Source organism: Anabas testudineus, chromosome 4, assembly GCF_900324465.2.
Source record: "Anabas testudineus chromosome 4, fAnaTes1.2, whole genome shotgun sequence".
NCBI classification, from domain to species: domain Eukaryota; kingdom Metazoa; phylum Chordata; class Actinopteri; order Anabantiformes; family Anabantidae; genus Anabas; species Anabas testudineus.
This window is the reverse complement of record NC_046613.1, coordinates 1,917,213-1,936,304: the sequence shown is the minus strand read 5'-3', so window position 1 is coordinate 1,936,304 and position 19,092 is coordinate 1,917,213. Positions and strand designations below refer to the sequence as shown.

At 40.4% G+C, this 19,092-nt stretch overlaps 2 protein-coding genes across 6 annotated transcripts in view; one reads left to right on the top strand and one right to left on the bottom strand.

Annotated features, from left to right (window-relative positions):
• Positions 1–19,092, bottom strand: part of mcf2l2 (MCF.2 cell line derived transforming sequence-like 2) — a 66,845-nt gene that overhangs the window by 25,816 nt on the left and 21,937 nt on the right. For 3 of the 4 annotated variants that reach the window (XM_026345534.1, XM_026345537.1, XM_026345536.1), the window contains exons 3-17: positions 17,605–17,719; positions 17,196–17,286; positions 16,884–17,003; positions 15,494–15,610; positions 15,128–15,277; positions 14,495–14,619; positions 14,275–14,389; positions 13,852–13,971; positions 13,351–13,542; positions 12,644–12,835; positions 12,381–12,558; positions 12,030–12,133; positions 11,053–11,141; positions 1,387–1,453; positions 861–976 (exon numbers count right to left, since the gene is read on the bottom strand). In XM_026345534.1, the coding sequence (XP_026201319.1) occupies positions 861–976; positions 1,387–1,453; positions 11,053–11,141; positions 12,030–12,133; positions 12,381–12,558; positions 12,644–12,835; positions 13,351–13,542; positions 13,852–13,971; positions 14,275–14,389; positions 14,495–14,619; positions 15,128–15,277; positions 15,494–15,610; positions 16,884–17,003; positions 17,196–17,286; positions 17,605–17,719 (1,891 nt within the window). The remainder of the gene's footprint in view (positions 1–860; positions 977–1,386; positions 1,454–11,052; positions 11,142–12,029; positions 12,134–12,380; positions 12,559–12,643; positions 12,836–13,350; positions 13,543–13,851; positions 13,972–14,274; positions 14,390–14,494; positions 14,620–15,127; positions 15,278–15,493; positions 15,611–16,883; positions 17,004–17,195; positions 17,287–17,604; positions 17,720–19,092) is intronic. The other variant, XM_026345535.1, reaches the window with a different exon arrangement.
• On the top strand, positions 2,472–11,452 carry b3gnt5a (UDP-GlcNAc:betaGal beta-1,3-N-acetylglucosaminyltransferase 5a). 2 transcript variants are annotated; one of them, XM_026345540.1, is made up of 3 exons: positions 2,472–2,676; positions 6,760–6,971; positions 8,052–11,452. In XM_026345540.1, exon 3 carries the CDS (start codon positions 8,580–8,582, stop codon positions 9,765–9,767), a length of 1,188 nt encoding a protein of 395 aa, XP_026201325.1. In that variant the 5' UTR covers positions 2,472–2,676; positions 6,760–6,971; positions 8,052–8,579; the 3' UTR covers positions 9,768–11,452. The 2 variants fall into 2 exon arrangements, with proteins under 2 accessions (XP_026201325.1, XP_026201324.1); XM_026345539.1 differs by lacking the exon at positions 6,760–6,971.

The following is a 19,092-nucleotide window of genomic DNA, read 5'->3' as shown; positions in this document are numbered from 1 at the left end:
TGGATGCTTTTCCCCAAGGAAATCAATAAAGTATGTCATTTCTAACAATCATTTAATCATACATTGATTACTTACACAGCAGGCGGCCTCTTGACCTGCGCATAGTACAAGAACCACTGCAACTGCTGCTGAGGAAGACACCGTTAACTCACGTCATAAAACGCACCCTGTGTAGATATTGTATGTCCAACGCCTTTGCTGCTGCTGCTCAAAATATTTTGTGAAACAACCTGTTTCCTGTGGGCTTTGACATTTCTGCTTGTAACTGACAACAAACATTCCTCATACCAGCACCGAGCCGGGGAAGGCGGGTTTCCGGACTGTGTACCTTGCTGTTGAAATGAGCTTAAACTGACTACTCTGAATAACTTGAACACTTTATAAGCTGCTCTAATCAACAGTGGATCAGCTGACCCACACCCAAAATGTCTTAGTATCTTTTAGCTGTTGCAGACATGAGTCTCTTACTGCTCTCACTGAGCCTTTCTCCAGGTAAAATGTTCAAACAGTCAAACACTGAGTCATACAACAGCTGGTGAACAATTTAGCACTAAGACAACCAGAATTTTTTGTGCTATTTACGATGTGTCTGTGTAACTAGACAACCTCACTTTACAAGCTCCTGTGTCAGCTTTGTGTTTCCAGCTTGTTACATTTTTCCCAAGTGGCAATAAAATAAAATTGAATTTGTCATGTTTTTGTTACTTGTATAGAAAAAAACTATCTGAATCAGAATTTTTCCACATTGTCCATAATATGTGTGAGGGCCCTCTGTCAGTAATACACTTTGGCCAGCTGTGTTTGTCATAGATAGCATGAGTATATAGCAGGGTAACATACAAAAAGTACATTCTACCTACTTGTTGTGAAATTCATAAATCTCTGGCAGGTTTCCAAACAGCACGTCCCTTTTGTTCTCTAGAGAAGGAGGGATGAGGTGGCTGAGCTCTGAGTTAACCAGCTCTGCAAAGTAACCCTGAAGAGAAAGGCAGAAGGAAGAGACAGCGGCAAATAACAAGCAAAAATTAGGCAGGAAAACATAAAGTCTGATTAATTCAATTATAGAACCAGTACACTATAACTACATTATATAATCTGTACACTGTATAGTTAGAATCAATGGTTACAACCTGAATCATATCATATGACACTCTTGAATCGTCCATAAAATGCACTGAAGTTAAATTCAGTGCATCTGATTACTTCAGATTAATGGGTTACATCTAATAATCACTAATTTAAGGAACAGATCCAACGGTCCATTGTTGGGTGAAATCTAAGGATTGGCTCTGTACATGCGACAGCACTGTGATTCTCTAGCTTGCAGCTGTTTTCATTGTACGTAAGCAACACACAATGCAGAAAGGCTGTGGGGAAGTCCCATACCTCCATGATGCTTTGTAGCTCCTCCACATATAGCCTCTCTGTTTCAATCAGTTCAGTCATGATGTGTCTGCAGAGAAGGAGCAAAGAGAAGCGTCATTCTAATGTAGATCAATTCATAATGAAATGCTTACAGTGGAATTTCCCCAATAACCATTACATTATTTATTACAAGCTAAAAACCAGTAAATCATAACCAGAAATAAATCTGCCATGAAATGCTTTATCAAAGCCTTTGTCTCCACCAACGTTCCTGAATTCTTCACCCATCACAGCATCTAGTTCAATTAGTACAAAGGTAAACGGTTCAGGGTCTTCCAAATGCCTTTTGGCAAACTTAAAGGTGTCTTGGTGATCCTCTCAGTCACTCAATTTGTGAGGACAGAACTCTAGGCACATTTATGTATGTTTCATATTCCTTCTACTGACGGACTCAAGTCTAAGGGATAGTTTTTGTTTTTAGTTCCCTGATTCACTGGTAACTAACCTTTCAGATATAACTAACCTTTCATATACAAGTGAATTTATCTCACTTTGAATTGAAACACATTCACTGCACTCAGGTGTGAGTGACATCTGAGTGTTTAACGCAGATGTTCTAATACCACCATTTGGCCACTGCCCAGCGTCGACCATGGGAGCTTGGTTAGGACAGATTGAGAATGTGTCAATTGTGCCAGCACATTATAACAACCAGCAGTAACGTCTGATAGTTAGGGGACCTCTAGTTGCCATAGTAATTGGGACAAAACCTTAGGAGGAAGTTAGAATGGATGGATGGGTCGGAAAACACAAGACTTTCCCACAGGAGACCAAGGTCCCCATTTTTCTGGGCCAACCTTTCCTGCATGGCAATTATGTGAGGTGTTTCTTTGGAATTCGTGTGTGTAAAGAAGCAGTTACCTAACACCATTTATCCCTCATAGGGAAATAAATTCTTTGCCTTAGGCTTCTGCACATTCTGAGAGGAAGAAAGATTTACAGGAAAGTGGCATAAGGTAAAGGGGAGGTTCCTCCCCGTGCGCCAACCCACACACTCAGAAAATAGTGAGTGTGTGTCTCTCTCTCTCCTAGAAACGCACACGCCGAGCCCTATCAGAGAAGACATTTAAAGTGTTAGCACAACTACTGCATCCGACAGAGGGGAAAGGTGAGAGAAAAAACATGCAGTTGGCGAGAATCAAGCAAAAGTGAATGTCACAGGTATATGACAAGAGGCAGAGTCCACCAGAAGAGAGGAACGTATCTTCTGTGAGTCAGATGTGCACTGCACTCAAAAACAGCAGGTAACAGGTAAGTCAGGAGCACAGTGTGTATTTAGAGTGTGTACTTTTCATTTACATTTACATTTACTTATGCTGCAGACACTTTTATCTAAAGCAACTTACAAGTGAGGTACAAAGCGAGCAAAAGATCTAAGCCAAGGAAACGAACTTTAAAGTTAAGTGCTCCTTTTTTTTTTTTTTTGCAGTGCAGAGAAGGATTTAAGTGCCGTAGTTGTGTGTCTGTTCCTCTGAATGATATCTATGATAAAATTGCTGTGGTCAAGGACTAGAGGTATCAGCTTGCAGGAGCAGATTGAGGAAGTTAGAGAGGTAAGACGAGGTAAGAAGGGAAAAAATAAGTCAGACAAGAAAATACAGAGAACTGAAACAAGTTTTTTTTTTTTTTTATTGGGATGATGCTGAGTCAGATCCTGAGTTTAGAGGAGTTTTCCACTGTGGCTGAGAATGGCAGACTGAGCCAGATGATGGTGAAAGCAGCATGTAAAAACTAAAAAACCCTTAAGAAACAACAGGATAGAATGATTTATGAATGATTCATTCTTTCCAACCCATGAAGCAAGATTTGTGTTCCTTTTACTAATGCTTCCTACATTGTTGAGGTAGTTTTGAGCGATGTACTGTCAAGGAGGTTTTCAATGTTGGTGGACGATCAGCATGGATACTGTGACTGGTCTGAGACTGTGCAGCTCTATAAACAGGTCTTAGTATACAGTATACGAATTTAACATTCAAGTAAAAGTACAAGTACAAGAACTCCACTAGGAAAACAACGTATTTTAAACATATTTGACAAACTCTCAAAGATCAAATAAATGTCTTACTCTGGACACTAACCTGACCTGACCTATATTATATATACATGTTAATAAGAATCTGGATCTGCAAAAAATAGCTAATAATAAGTACAATATTTTCTTCTGAATTAAAAAAATCACAAAATGAAAAAACATATAAAGTACAAGGAACTGAAAACTTTATTTAGGTATAGAACCTGAGTACATTTAAATTTAGTCATTAGTTATTTTGTTTTTATCCAAAGCCATTGTTACTCAGCGATGTTAATTTATTATAGTTTTCTTTTTTTAATTTACAACATTTACTAAAATGTGGTCATTGCTACAACAAAGCATGATGGGCCAAGAAACATGAGCAGAGAATTTGATGTCAATATTGTCCAAACATTCATCAGTTCACAGAGCTGCTTTTTGGGTTGACTGGGTTGAGATGATGTCCTTTCTATTTAATGAATTTGGATGAGGTTTTGTGGCTAGAGTTCTCAGTCTAGTTTCCCCAATTTGCATGTACTCATCTGCATTGTCTGCTGCATTGTAGCACAAATTTAAGTTGGCCTGATAATCAAGCCATAAGAGCCATCTGTACCTGTACCTGAGCATTGTTCAGTAATGGGTGCTACTCAGAAATGCTATTGTTCTCTTTTAGGCCAGCAGTAAATAAAAAAAAGAAACTCAAATTCAAACTTCATAAACAGTGAATAATACTTTACTTGATGCCTGCAGTCAGGTTTGCAGGAGGTTACTGTGTGCTCATTCAAATGACACGGGCTTATCTACAGAGCCACATCTCATTGTTACTTGCACGTCATCCTCTATGATGTCTTGTCAGAGTGGTGGAGTCAAGTAGTCAAGTAGCAGGACTTCGAGAGATACATGTAAATCAAGTAAGTACCACGTAGACATTAACATTGCATATAAATACTCAAGGAAAGCACAAGCATGTTTAAAAATGTAAAACTAACTCAGTTAAATCAAATGTTTAAAACACTTTGAGTCAACTTAAGATGCTGTGTTGTCTCAACTCTTATAATCCAGTCACATGAACAGTTGTTACAAATAGATGTTCTTGAATTTACATTTTTTGTTTTGTTTAAAACATCAGCTCTTCATCTGATATTAAGAACTTGTAGCTGCAGCTACGGAGCCATGTTGCACTGAAATCAGCACAGAGATAACACCTGAGGCCGGTTCTAGAAACTTTAAATTCGAAGTATACGGAGAAGGGACTGAATTCAACACTAACCATCATCATGATTATTATAAAGAGAGACTCCAACAATGTATGCTGGGAAGTCTGCTGGTACTGTTTCTTCACTAAGCTGAATTCATTCATTCAGCAGCTCATGATTCTTGGTTGGATTGAATATTATAACTAGAAATGCAATCTGGCTTTCAAAAAGCTTAGGACACTTTGTGAGGAGTAAACCAAATGACTGAAAATCTATATTCGATTGACAATAGAGCATAAAAAGATAACATATGAAACTGAGAAATAAAAAAAAGAAAAGCTAATTTCAAAAGATATGCCACAAACATGTTTCAAATAATTTGGGATAAGTATAGCAAATTGACTGTAATCCTCTGTAATTCAAAAAATGTAAACATCTGGTGCAAAGTTTCAGAAGATTCTGAACATGGTTTGTTCTTATATCCACAAAAACAAGTTAGAAATGTCCCATGCAAGAACCAACCATATACAAACAAGATCCAGAAATGGCTGAGCTAATTTAGGATTTACTGAGGTAAAGTGAAAAACTGTCCTGTAGTCTGAGAAACTGATTTTTAACATGATTCATATTTATTTCTATTCTTATCACTCTTAATACAAACTGAAGTAAATGATCTTCTTATATCCCAAACATTTACACTCTTTATGTACATTTTACATAGTGTGGAAGCTGGGTTGTGCTGCAGTGCAATGCTACTAGAGAACGTACACAGTCCAACTTGAAGGGTCAAAGTCTAGACAGTGGATCGTCTGATTGCACGTTCAGTCACAAGACCTCTGGATGTCAAGAATCTGCCACGTGTGGTCATAGCTCTCTATTGTTGCTCAACCACAATGTTCAGTCTAACTGTGTTGCTATGAAAATATGCGTTCAGTTTATTGTGTGTTCAACATTGTCCAGACGTCAGCAACTGGGCTAAAGCCCCTCCATTATAGTTATTTGTGCTGGGTCAGCAGCCCCTGTGAAAGTAAGGCAGTTGATCAGTAGGGGCTGTTTGGGGCGTGGGGGTGGGTGCGGTAAACTGGACTTAACACTGTGTTTATGAATGGCTCTTTCCACCAGTGTGTGTGTGTTTGTGTATGTGTGTGTGTGCACATGCAAATTGATCTTATCAATTCAATTTAATTTTATTTGGCCTTTAACAGCATCATCGTCATTGTCATCATCAATTGTGCAATCAGATTGGTTCAGGTCAGGTATCCACCCTCTGGTATAAAGTCCATCATTGAGTAGACAGTCTATATTAAATTCCTATGAACCAATTACTCTATCTCCTGATATGAATATTAGATGTCAAGCATACAAAGTAGAATATTAGAAATGGATCCTTATTGGAGATAAGAAAAAGACCCAGATGCACAAAGAATCCCTGAATAGAGAAAAATGACCAACCACCTCACCTGTCTATGTATGTAGTGATGGAGCGGGTGACTTAATACAACAATATCTCTTTCAGACTTCTACTCACAGTACTTTCTAATATGCCAACTCGCTCTCCATCTCTTCTTTCCCTAGCTCTTTTGTCATTTGCTTACATGTTAGGACGGTGGAACCAAATGTTAAGGCCCTATTTTTCTTGAAGTGTGTGTCTCATTTGCACTTTGTGTGTGCCCAGGAAAACACATGTAAATGTGACTCGTATGTAAAAAATGTATGACAGTCCCAGTGTCTTCTCAAAGGAACAGAAGCAAATCTCCTGTTTAAAGTACACAAGCTCAATACTCAAATAAAAGGTATTTGCCTAGAAAAATGCTCTAGTACAAGTACTCTTTAATTTTTTTCTTAGGTTAAAGGTACTACAGTAAAAGCTCCACTAAGAAAAATGTATTTTAACAATGTTCAATTTGATACATTACATACACAATTTGTTGTTGAAAGCATAAATGTAGAAGTCTAGACCAGATTAGTTTGACAAATTGTTTGAGAAACTAAAATGTGTTGTTACCTGCAGACCAAGGAACAAAAATAAGTGGAGTAAAAGTAACATAGAAAGGAAATACTCCAGTAGTACTGCTAAATTGTACTTGAGTACACTCTATACTGTACCTATGTTTTCTATTACTCTAGTATTTATGGCAGCTGAAATTAATACCAAATCAACACACATCAGTGCGCAACAACGCGTGCCACGTGGTAATGACGCATCCCGCACCCTCATCGAATCCAAAAGACGCACGGATAGTGGTGACTGCTGTCAGCTGTCGTTCCACCGTAGCTCAGTTTTGGAAGGATCAGCCCTCCAGCCCTCCAGCCCTCGTCTGCAGGTTTCTACTCCTGCGGTGAGTAGCTCTGTCCTAAGAAGCGTCGATTCTACCCGTGGGTGCGCGCGATGTTTGTGTGTGTTCCTCTTTTCTGGACCGACTCCATGCGCAGTGTCAGGCGTCAGAGGAGACGACACGATTAGCCGACTCACCTGTTTGCCCGCTTTTAAATTTACTCACATGAATTAATTATGTACTGGTGGCGACTAAATGGATCATTAACTAAAGCCCAGGCCGATCTTTCCTTTCTCTGTGTGACCAGACCCTTCCCATTCTCATGGCTTTGTGATCATTTGTGTTAGTTGCCAGGTATAATAGTTAATTGAAGACCTTTGGATTGTGGACTTTCAGTGAGGAAGAGGGTCATAAAGATATGGCACCAATGCAAATCTTCTCAACAGTGAGTCTCACGGTCACTGAATTTGTGAGGGAACAGCCTAAACTTGATATTTATTTCTCACTCTCTGCTTTAATTAACATTAACATTCACCAAGTGTCAGTCCATAAAACATCTGAATACCTTTTCTATGGGTTTATGTCTAACCATGATGAAAGTGACTTTTAGTTGCTGCTCTAAATCTGTTGTTATTTTGTTGGATTCATTGTCAACCGACTCTTTTTCCAGCACCCACAACCTAAAAGAAAACATATATATATATTTGTCATTTTAGTTTTATTGTGCATTGAGTAGAGACAAGATTAAAAATTAGGAGAGCGAGAAGGTGAAGCAGCAATAATATAGTTTTTGTAGTCTGCATCTTGGTACCTTCACTTACTGTCAGTTATGTCTTAGAAAGGTATATTCTATTGTTTTGTAGATCACAACTGATGAATAAACCATTTTCAAATTATTATAGTTTTTTAGTATTTCCCTAAAAAGCATTTTACCAGATCTTAAGGTCTTCAGACATGTTGAACCAAGAAGCTAAAACAAAACCAGACCAAAGCAGCAATTCATCGCATTTGAAAAACTTAAACTAGAACTTGTCAAAATGTATGATGAATGATGGGAGCAACTGCTTTAGTAATTCTTAAATGTGTTGTCCAAGCATGCTAGATTTGTAGGGCACATATCTTAATTGCTTTTCTCTGTTTCAGGTGCCATGTGTTCCTGTGCTGTGTTGATACTACAGTAGCCAGAGAGTATAAGAGATAAAGAAGTCAAGAAGAGGGGGGAAATTAACCAGGAGTTCTTGGGGGAGAAGGAAAATGGGGCATGTTGAATTCTTTTGATCTGAAGGAGGGATGGTAAGCTTTACCCAGAGCGAGCTGCAGTCTGATCATTATGACGGAGCAGAGCTTGTGCTCAACACGGTGAATGAAGATCAGTAGGGGAACACCCAAACTGCTCAAGAGTCTGATAAAGGCCTGCTGGTAAAGACTTCTTTTTTTTTGACAGTTTCACAGGACCCAAGGGAAATGTGTGCTGCAAAAGATATGATAAAGGTAGAGTAAAAGATAAGGAAGACAATTGGATAGAAGAAAGATGAAAAGAGCCATAGATGACATAACACACTACATCAGAAGCAGAACGTAAGACAGAAGAATAAACAGATTCAGGAGAGTCCAAACACATCCAGAGGAGACGGGCTATTTTTGTTCACTTAGAAATAAGCAGTTGTTGCGATGTTCATAAACTTCCGTCGGATCCACAAGTGCCAGTGCGTGCAGCTGCTGACTGCAATCCTGGTTCTGGGCATGGTGGTGGTCTGTTGGGAAGACCTGGACCACCACGTGGTCAGCCACATGAGATCTTACACGTACCGCTACCTGATCAACAGCTATGACTTTCTCAATTCTTCCTTCACCCTCACCTCCAACCGTGGCCTGAGAAAGGATAGTTCTAACAGTGGGATCTGGGAATATTCGTACCTCATTAACCACCCGGATAAATGTCAAGAAGGTGGTGCAGATGAGAAAACCGGGGAGGATGTCCTCCTGCTTCTGTTTGTGAAATCATCACCAGAGAACTTTGAGCAACGCCAGGCTATCAGGGACACATGGGGAAATGAGAGCTTTGTTTGGTCAGAACTTCGGGAAAATGTGAAAGTGGTGTTTGCCCTTGGTATGCACCCAGATGTCAGGCAGCAATCCAGGGTGCAAGCTGCACTGCTGCAGGAGGACCAGGCCTACAGAGACCTGATCCAGCAGGACTTTGTGGACACCTTCCATAACTTGACTGCCAAACTAATCATGCAGTTCCACTGGGGCCACAAGTACTGCCCTAATGCACACTTCCTCATGTCTGCAGATGATGACATCTTTGTGCATGTGCCCAATTTGATGAAGTACCTAAGGCAGCTCATGAGCACCCAGTCAGGGTCTAAAGACCTGTGGGTGGGGCATGTACACAGGGGATCCCCTCCTAATCGCCGCAAGTACAGCAAGTACCACGTTCCTTACGAGCTATACCCATGGCCTTCCTACCCGGACTACACTGCTGGGGCTGGGTACGTGGTTTCGGGTGATGTAGCCGATAAGATCTACCGGGCAACTCTGGTACTGAACTCCTCCATTTACATTGATGATGTCTTTATGGGGATTTGTGCCAAAGCTATGGGAGTCTCTCCCCAGGAGCATGTGTATTTTTCGGGTGAGGGCAAGGCTCCGTACCACCCCTGCATCTATGATCGCATGATTACATCACACGGTCATGCAATTGATATGCGTCCACTATGGCAGGCAGCAACAGACCCTACAGTGTACAGCTCCAGAGGATCTATTGGGGATCTGTACTGCACAGCAGTGAGAGTGCTGCAGCTGTGTCTACCATATTTTCAGCAAACGTATTCCTGTAAGGCTGCTTTTGCATAACTGAAATTCTGACTGACGGTAGCCTGCCTTACACAAAGTCTTCCATATATCTATGTTATCTTTCACTATCTACTGGCTGCACTGTGAATTAGCTATCTGGAAATAAAGAGATCACCTGTTCTCTTCAGCAAACATTCAGTTGTTCTTCAGTCATCAGCATGGTGAGGTTTCACTTTGTATAAGCTCAAACCGAACGAGTTTTGTTTACACAAGGGCTTTTTGTCTCTATATATGCACATCCACAGTGCTTTACCAGTATGTGTAACTCAGTCTGGGCCGTTGAAAGTAGCTGTTATATTGTGGTGTCACTAGGGTTTGTGAAGTCAGCACATTTCATGCTCATTACTGTTATTTCTTTTTTTTATTATTATTTATTTATTTGATCAGATATGATAAAATTCCTGCTCTAATGTTGCTACATGGAAGGCAGCTAGGAAGCTTTGATGGAAGATCTAGTTTTATTATCAGCCTCAAACTGCAAAACCTAGTGCCCAACTTAGGAAAACACTTCTTATTGAAACATTAGCCAGCCAGTAGGGGAAAAAATATCCAGCTATATTCGCTACCAAGACACAGACAGAATGAACAGAAAATGTTTTGGGAAGCAGAGTTGCAGAGTAGTTAACACTCAGCAACCTTATCATGCATTTTTGATAGATGAGCAGAGGTGAGGTATATTTTATGACATTATGTTTGGTCACAGCGATAAACACATAATAAAAGACACCATTTTGCTGTGGCACCAATAGGCAGGTAGGTAATGGGTTGTACACAGAGTTGAAGGGACATGCACTGAGAGAACAGACTGGACTCAGACCAGACACTTCCAGGCAAAACTGAATAATGTCCAAGTCAAAACACAGCCAAGACTTTAAAAACCAGACTCAAGTTTGCCTCTAATCTATAATGATTCATACGAATGTCACCTCCTGACCGTCCGTAGGACAATCAGGAAGTTGGAATTAGAATTAGTTTGGAATTAGATATGAAATCATTAAATTTGCTTGGAAATTCTTTTTTTTTTTTTTTTCTGAAATCACAGTTAACTTGATAAACAATGATTTTCCTAAATGATACAGGGCCTTCATCATTATGTTTACAATAAAATAAAAAAAAACATGGTTACCAATGTGGAACACACATGGTAAAACAACTCCTGGTGAACTAGAGGTCACCTTAGAGCTGAATGTTTGTGTTTTCTGACCCCTCCCTCTATCCATCCACCATGATGTCCTCCTAACGATGAACTGTTTCAGTGAACCACAGCTGTGTGTTCTGTCCTTACCTGCGTCTGTTGGACAGACTCTCCTCTGTCTCATTGGTCACAACAACATGGGTGGAGCCTCCTTGGCTTTCTTCATGCATCACCTCAATCTGTGGCACACAAACACATAAACTCTACATACATTTTACATATTATACACATTTTCTACAATTATTGGAGCTTGGGATTTCACATATCACAGCATATTAAGACTAAGCCAGTTTAAAATGCTAATCCAAATATTGTCTCTTAACGATAAATATATATGAAACAACACAAAACCAAGAATTGTATAGAAAACCAAATAATTTGCTACAATGGAGAAGAAACGAAAGAAACCTACAGCAGTAGGGTATTTGTATGTGAATTTAAAATATGTTGAAGATGAACTGTAATAAAATGATTTTATTTAATGTGTTAACCTCTTGAAAGCTTCCCTTCTTTTGTTCACCTCTAACAAATTCAGGGGCTGTGAAGCACCAAGCCAACACGTTTTGGAATTTCATGTTTTTCTGCATTAATTTGTCATAAAATGTGCTCTGATCTTCATCTAACTCACAACAATAGAAAAACACAGTCTGCTGAAAATAATAGTACACAAACATTATATGTTTTCATGTTTTTATTGAAACGTATGATGTTTCAATAAACATTCACAGTGCAGGGTGGAAAAGTATGTGATGTTTTTGTATTGTGAGTTAGATTAAGATTGGAGCACATTTTATGACCAATTCATGCAGAAAACCATGAAATTCCAAAAGATTCACAAAGTTTTCTCTTGCCACTGTAGCTACTGTCATTATGATCAACTCTCATTGGTCGTAGTTGCTTCTAGTTGTTTAATGTCGACTGAACTAAGCAGACAGTCCACAAACTGTTTACAACAGCCAAGGACCATTTATAAAAATAGATTAATTAATCAAAAAACAATGTTTTTTTGCTTGTTAAACCTTTGTTTCTGACGGTGAAATTCAAAAATGAGGGTGGGACCAGGGTACCTTGATGCCTCCTTTGGCTTTGTGTATATTCTTCTTCTTGTTGGGGTCAGCTTCAGCCAGCTGCTTGCCGCTATTTGAGTTATCCGAAGCTCTGCGAGCCAGAGCTGAAATTAATGACAAAATGAGAGGACATTATAAAGAGCTTCAGTAAAGCTATACTGTAATAGTGTACATGCATTCATTCTTGAGATGAGCTCAGGTTATGACTCAAACAACAGCTTGAGATTTGCACCTCAGGCCGACATTTGAGTCAAAAACAGAAAGAGTTTAAAAACCTGTTATGCCAGGCTACACATCATGTGCTGCATAATTAAATAACAACATCTGAGTCACACTGGTGGCTCCACGTACCTGTAGTCGTAGACCCTTTGGTTTTTGCTGGGGGGCGTTTTGGGGAGGACTCTGGCCGTGGGGCGACAGGCTGGACGGGCCTTGTCTGTTTAGCTGACAGTCTCTTCAGACTGACATGTCGCTTCTCAAACATCTCCTGGACGTCCTCCATTCGCTTTAGTGCCTTCAGGACACTGGTCTGTAGGTAAAGAGCTGTAAGTCCTCATCCTCATTTTTACAACAGAGTATCACCCTGGATACTTGCGTTTTTTTATACACAGTACCTTGATATTTTCAGACAGCACCACCTCATACTGGTTGTGGAGGTTCCTCAGTTCAGTCAGTTGGTTCTTTTCTGCTGACTCCAGAAAGCGTTCGATGTCTGTCAGCGCGGACTCCGCCCCTTCCTGTGACTGACACTTATCCACAGCCTGAGATGCTAGCAGGTAGATGCCAGACTCACACCACTGGTTCACCTGTAGAGCAGAAATTTAAACAGATCAAAACTGGGCAAGATTTCAATGTAACTTAACACCATCCCTTTGCATGTGGAGGCTCGGTGTGAAAGTCCTGTGTTTAGGTGCCACTGGATTCAGCTGGGACCATCAGAGACATAGATGCACCATCACTGTTCTTCAGTCTTTCTGGAGTATTACAATCAGGGTCTTATTTTAGTAGCCCCTTGGAACACTGCTTCCGTCATTATGATGACATTATGATGCTCACGGTCATAACAATTGAACGATTACTGCAGATGATCTAAACCACTTTGTTTGGAGGTTAAACTGCAGGTGGATGTCTGAAATCTCTGTTATAATCCTCTTCACTATTTCCATTATTCATCCTAGTTTCTTTCCTGATTGTTGTGTTTACATGTCTACATACAGATCCAGATTCTTTAATTGTATGAACTAAGCTCTGATAAACCCACAAACCCATGTTCAAAGGAATTTCACTGTGTGGATGTGTACAAGTTGATATACAACCTCACCTTATCGATGCCCATGTGTATCTGCAGGGATTTGGACAGGATATCTGTCTTTTTCTTGGCCTCGTTGCTGAAGTCATCACAGACCCGCCGGAGTTCCACACATTTTGGTCGAATAGAGTCCACAGCGTAGTGGTTGCTCTGGATCAGCTGGTCACCGTGCAGTGCATGGAGCTGGGCCTTTTCTAATGTGGGCTGGAACAATAACACTTAGACTGAATACATTTTGTTAGCCTCAACTGTGCAAACCAAATCTTTGAAGTGTTCACAGCCAATTGTATCTACTGAGGTAAATCCATAAATGATGCTGACATAACCAGAAAACTGTTTACAAGCTTGCAAACTTGTCAGTGACCTATAAAGAATTATATACATAATAGATTCACTTATATCTTTATAAAGGATGACTTAGACAATGTGCTGGTTTGGTACATGAGGATGCTGTAGATGTTTGGTTTAGGAACTTTTAAAGGTGTGTTTGTGTGTGTGTGTGTGTTAACTGACCTGAGCCTTCTCCTGCAGTGTTTTCAGCTCCTTTAGCAAGAGTTCAACTCCAGCCACACAATCCCCAATAATTGATAGACTGGTTAGACTGTCCATTAAACTGTCTAGAGACACTTTGACCTAGATAAACAAAGAGTAGAGACAGAAGGTGAGAAAGGACAGAGAAAATCATTGTGCTATCCAATTGTCCCTACTCAAATAACTAATTTTCAAATACTAAGTCCAAGAATGTCAACAAAGATTAGCTCAGATAATTTCATTGGCGCAAAGTGAAGCTTGAAACAAGACGTCAGGACAAGGCAGTAATATTTGTTTTTATTCTGAACCCTGAATCCCAATATGAATTCATTTCTTATGGATATCATTATGCATTAAAACCACACCTGAGACAGCCAGACAGACAGACCTACACATATACTTTACCTCTCTGAAGTCCTGTTCAAAGTGACGTAGCTGCAGGCACTGCTCCAGTTTCAGATGGTGTTTACACCAGAACTGTTCAAAGGCGTTCTCTGTCTCATCCAGCTGGGCTAGGAGTCTGAAAGACACAGTACAAACCTAATTGTACACTGAGAGATACAACATGCGTAAATAGACTGTGAGACATTATATAACATATAAGAAAAGCTTTGCAGACAGTTACCTTTCCACAGTGGTCAGGTTCTCCATCTCATCTGGGTTGAGTTTGTGGTTCTCTGACTTGGCTGCCTGCTCCTTGATACAACCTAGCAACGTGGTTCCCTGCTTCAAAGCAAGCTTCAGTTCATCCTGGTAGAGACAAATGCAAATTACATCAATATGTAAAACAGCAGACCAGTGTGTGTTGAAGGTCACGTTTACACCTACAGTATCATTGGAATATGCATGTATGTTATAAAATAATAAATTGATGTCTGTTAACCGGTCTGCATTTCACCTGTGTTCACACAGAGCTTAACCCACCTCACTCATTCTTCTCAGTTTAAACATTATCATACATTATTTGGCCATAATCTGTTGTTATTAGCACAGAATTGTAGATAGGGGCTAACAGGTGTCTACTCAGTAGGTTGTTATCGTGGGATAAGATCTTCGTAGCTGTGGTTCTAATGAGTGTTGCAGAAACATACTGTAGCTTCACTCTGGAAGACACCTTTGTTCTGCTGTTTTCATCAGGACTAAAGACAAAACCATCAATTTTCACAGTTTTTCAATATTGTAATACTTGTAACTCTTAATTTCTTGTGGTGTCTGCTCTGTGTTAGTATGTGTTGTTGTATTAAATGTGCTAAATCACCTTGAGGTTGTTGTGTTTGTCGGTGTGAGCCGTGAGCAGGTCTTTGGTGCACTGGACATCATTGGGTAGCTCTGTCTCTGACAGGTCTGTGCCAAACTTCTGTAACATCTGGGCTGTAGTTTTCACTGTCACAGCGAAGTTCTCTATGGCCTAAGGAGGAGAAGAACAGAATAGACCTGACCATACAGTCACTAAAAATTCTAATCTGTGATCAAGTTCAATTTTTCAATTGGAAGAAACCTCCAGCAGAACCAGGCTTAGAGTGGGTGGCCATCTGCCTCGGTTGGGGTGAGTAAAAAGAGGAGAGAGAAAGTGGAAAGAGGCGAGAGAAGTTAAGGTACAATGTATTTAGTACTGGTTACTTACAGTTCGGTGGTGTATCCACTGACTGTGACAGTACTCCAGGCTTCCTCCTAACTCCCGGGTCAACTGGCCTTTATCCACATAGCCATGCAGGTCTGACAGAGAGTTCAGCATCACAATCTGCAAAGACATTCAAAATAGTACATTACTGTATAATATCAGAACAGGGAACGGCACAAAACAACGATGAACGCTGCTGTGGCTGAAGTACAATTTAGCAAGTGGCCTAAATGCAACTAAGGCCGACTTTGATAGCTTTAGGATAGCTGTAGGATAGCGGCGGGCATAGTTTACAAGACAGGTAACCTTTTCTTCACGTCCAAGAAATGCTACAAATGCCATATTGTTAACTTAAGTAGAATGTAACTTGACATATACGCCACAAAAGAAAACCCATAAGAGCTGCTTATTGAGACTGACCCACAGCTGATGAAAATTGTTGGCAATAAAGTGCAATGTCACATCAGCTACCACACAACCGTCACACTTTTCAGTCCTGTACAAAATATGGAGTGGAAGACTTTTTGTCAGGCAGAGAGGACTTAAAAAAAGATATTGAGTTGCATCATGGGAAGCATAGTGGTTTTTAGAGTCTGTGTGACCTAAAAGTCAGAACATGCTGCAACAATTATTAGCATATTTGTTATGACAGTGATCCATCGATTAATCAGCTGCTGTTGAGTCAAAGTAGAATTAAACTTGCAGTCTAGGTTTTGCATCCTGAATTTTTTTATATTGATTCATTCAGTATTGTGTTTTTTTAATGCCAAACTATTTAATGACAATCTGGGAAGTTGTCCTGCTTAATCTACAAGTTGCAGCACATGATTCTAGTAAATGATCAGCACAGACAGCAGGACAGTAACTAAACACTTAACACTCAGCAGAATAACTTCAGTGACACGAAATCAGAGCCCAGAACTCACACACTCACACAGCAGATATTCCATCTGCGGCCTTCCCACATTCTATTCTGTCTTCTTTTACTAGATTTTTAAAAGGTAATTCACTTTTTTAATACCACACATCGCTAGATCTGTGCTACAATATAAGCCTATGACGCCTTGACTTCTCCTGTGACATATGTGTATGTGCAAAAAACTAGTAGAAGGCAAAAGAGGTTTTGCAACTTCAGCTACTCAACATAACACAGGGAAAGTCTTTGTATGCTCAAAACCTCTTATGTCCATTTGTTTTTACTCCTGTGAAACTGGATGTTTTGCCAACATAGACTAAGCCTGACAGCACAGATCTAGTGTCAGAGAGGGGGGTGTGGAAAGGGGTGGGGGGAGGGGTGTATCAGCTTAAAGAGATTGAGTTTCATGCATTATTTATTCATCACACTTTTTTTTTTCTTTTTTCTGGTATATGGTTGCTACTTAAGCATGCTTACCGGTACCTTCATTTTAAAGTCATCCTTGTGCATCTTGATCCCAATGTCAGCCATAGCCCTGTGGAGGAGCCTGGATGGCCGGAGCACCAACACCAGCTGCAGGTTTCCTGGAAATGCCCCCTTAATCACACAACATTAACACGTGGAGCTGTGACCGTGCTGCTTAATAATAACTTCTATTTTAAAAACACAAACATCACCACGCTGACCCACTTTTAAAGGCCCGAGTCAGCTGTTTGATGACATCACTGTAACATTTAATGATTTGAAGTGCTTTGTTTGTGGTTTGGAAGCCCCGTCTTAAAAACTTACAGCGATCCTTGACAGCGAGGCCTTCACTGAGCTCCATTTGTCCTTCCGTCGGTCAATGATGATAACGAAGCCGATACTGGCGGCATCCAGACTGGAAACAAGAGGCAGAGGTGATGTAAACCACACCAGTCGCACTCACTCAAACTAGAGATTCACTGCTCCTGAAGACGCTGAGCTCAGCTGATCTGTAACAGCATCTTGGTCACTTTAGGAACACACCGATGAGTTCACCACTCTGCAGACACTAACTGACACAGTGACACCTCAGCTGCAATTAGCTAATTAGTATCATAAGTAATACTACAGTGGTGAGCCTGAAAAAATGCTAAACCACTCTACACAAAAATACATTTAGCATAAACGTAACAGACATTATGTGTGCCTAATACTCCACTCTTTGTGCGTGTACCTGGGGATACTGGTCAGGTAAGTCACCACATTCAGGAAGTCCTCCTCTGGCACTTCGCTGAAGCCCGAGTACTCTGGGAAGGTGATGATGGGGGCACCATCTTTCCCTCTGCCTCCTGTCGCACAGAAACACCACACATAAGATTTGACAAACTTTACATTCTGACAATATATATTCTGTTTTGCTGGCCTTGTACCTCATTTGTAAGTCAATCTGGATAAAAGCATCTGCCGAATGACTAATCGTTATGAATAAAGTCATCTCTAAAACAGAATTTTAGGCCAGGGAAATAAAACCGTTTCAGACATAGTCATCTAACATCCTGGATGTGTCACAAAATAAAAAACTCTCATCACTCCCATCTAACCCGCCCACTTCTGTAAAACAGCCACAAGATGGCGACCATGAGCTAGAAATCAGCAGGTCATCTCTGAAGCTGACTGGAGGTTCTGTCATATAGAGTGTGTTGCAGGCAGTGTTTGATGTTGACTTAGTCAACAGTCTTAGTCAACAGTTTTAAGCTATCCAAATACAGCAATTAGTGTGGGAATGGCTGGGAATACTTCAGTCACATACACATTTATACCATCATGTACTCGATGCTTATTTAATCTGTGCAGACAGCTGCAGGTTGATATAGGGCACACAACGTGTTTAAAAGTCCACTGAGCCACTGCGCTGGCTTTAGTAGTGCCACTGATCATGCTCTAAACATTTCCTAAAGTGACGTGCTTATGTTTAGTGCCAGCTCCTAAATGTATCTGTCATATAACAGTGTCTTCCAAACAGAGCTACAACGGGAATTCATGTGTTCCAAAAAAATATGATTGCACTTGAATGATAACTTTGCTCTGTTTCTGTTGGATGCGTCTATACACACTTGCAACTCTGCGAGCTGAGTTCTGTGCTTTTAGCTTCCTGCACTGCCCTCGAGTGGCTAAAAACAACCAGTACAAGGACAGTACTAACGCCCTATTGTTAATCTGAAAGTTGAAATGCACCACGCTTGAAGATGTAAAGACAAAAGTACTGCAGCCTGCTGACGTTCAAAGTTCACACACAGACACAAAAGCTAGACAAAAAATAAAATAAAAAATCCAAGAAATAGAGAAACCACAATGCGACTGGCTGGGGTAAAATTCACTTTACAACTGTAAATGCAGAGCGGTTCCACATGTTGACTAAGTTGCATACACAGAAAAAGTCCAAAATAACAAGCCTGAGCGCCCACATCCTACTGAGAAGGCACACATACGCAACAACAACAGACACACACGTACGGTGCAGGACATAAATCAGCTTATGTAACTCTGGAGGCAAGTAGTGCTGAGAGAGAGAGAGAGAGAAACAGTTGTTATTTGGGCTGTTGTGAGAAAACTGAGAGAAGGAATGAAGAGCACGTCTGGAAAACCGCACGGGCGGCCGTGCCACCAGTAACAGCACATCTGGAAAATCTGAAGGCTGCGGTGGCAAAACACAGTTTCTGTC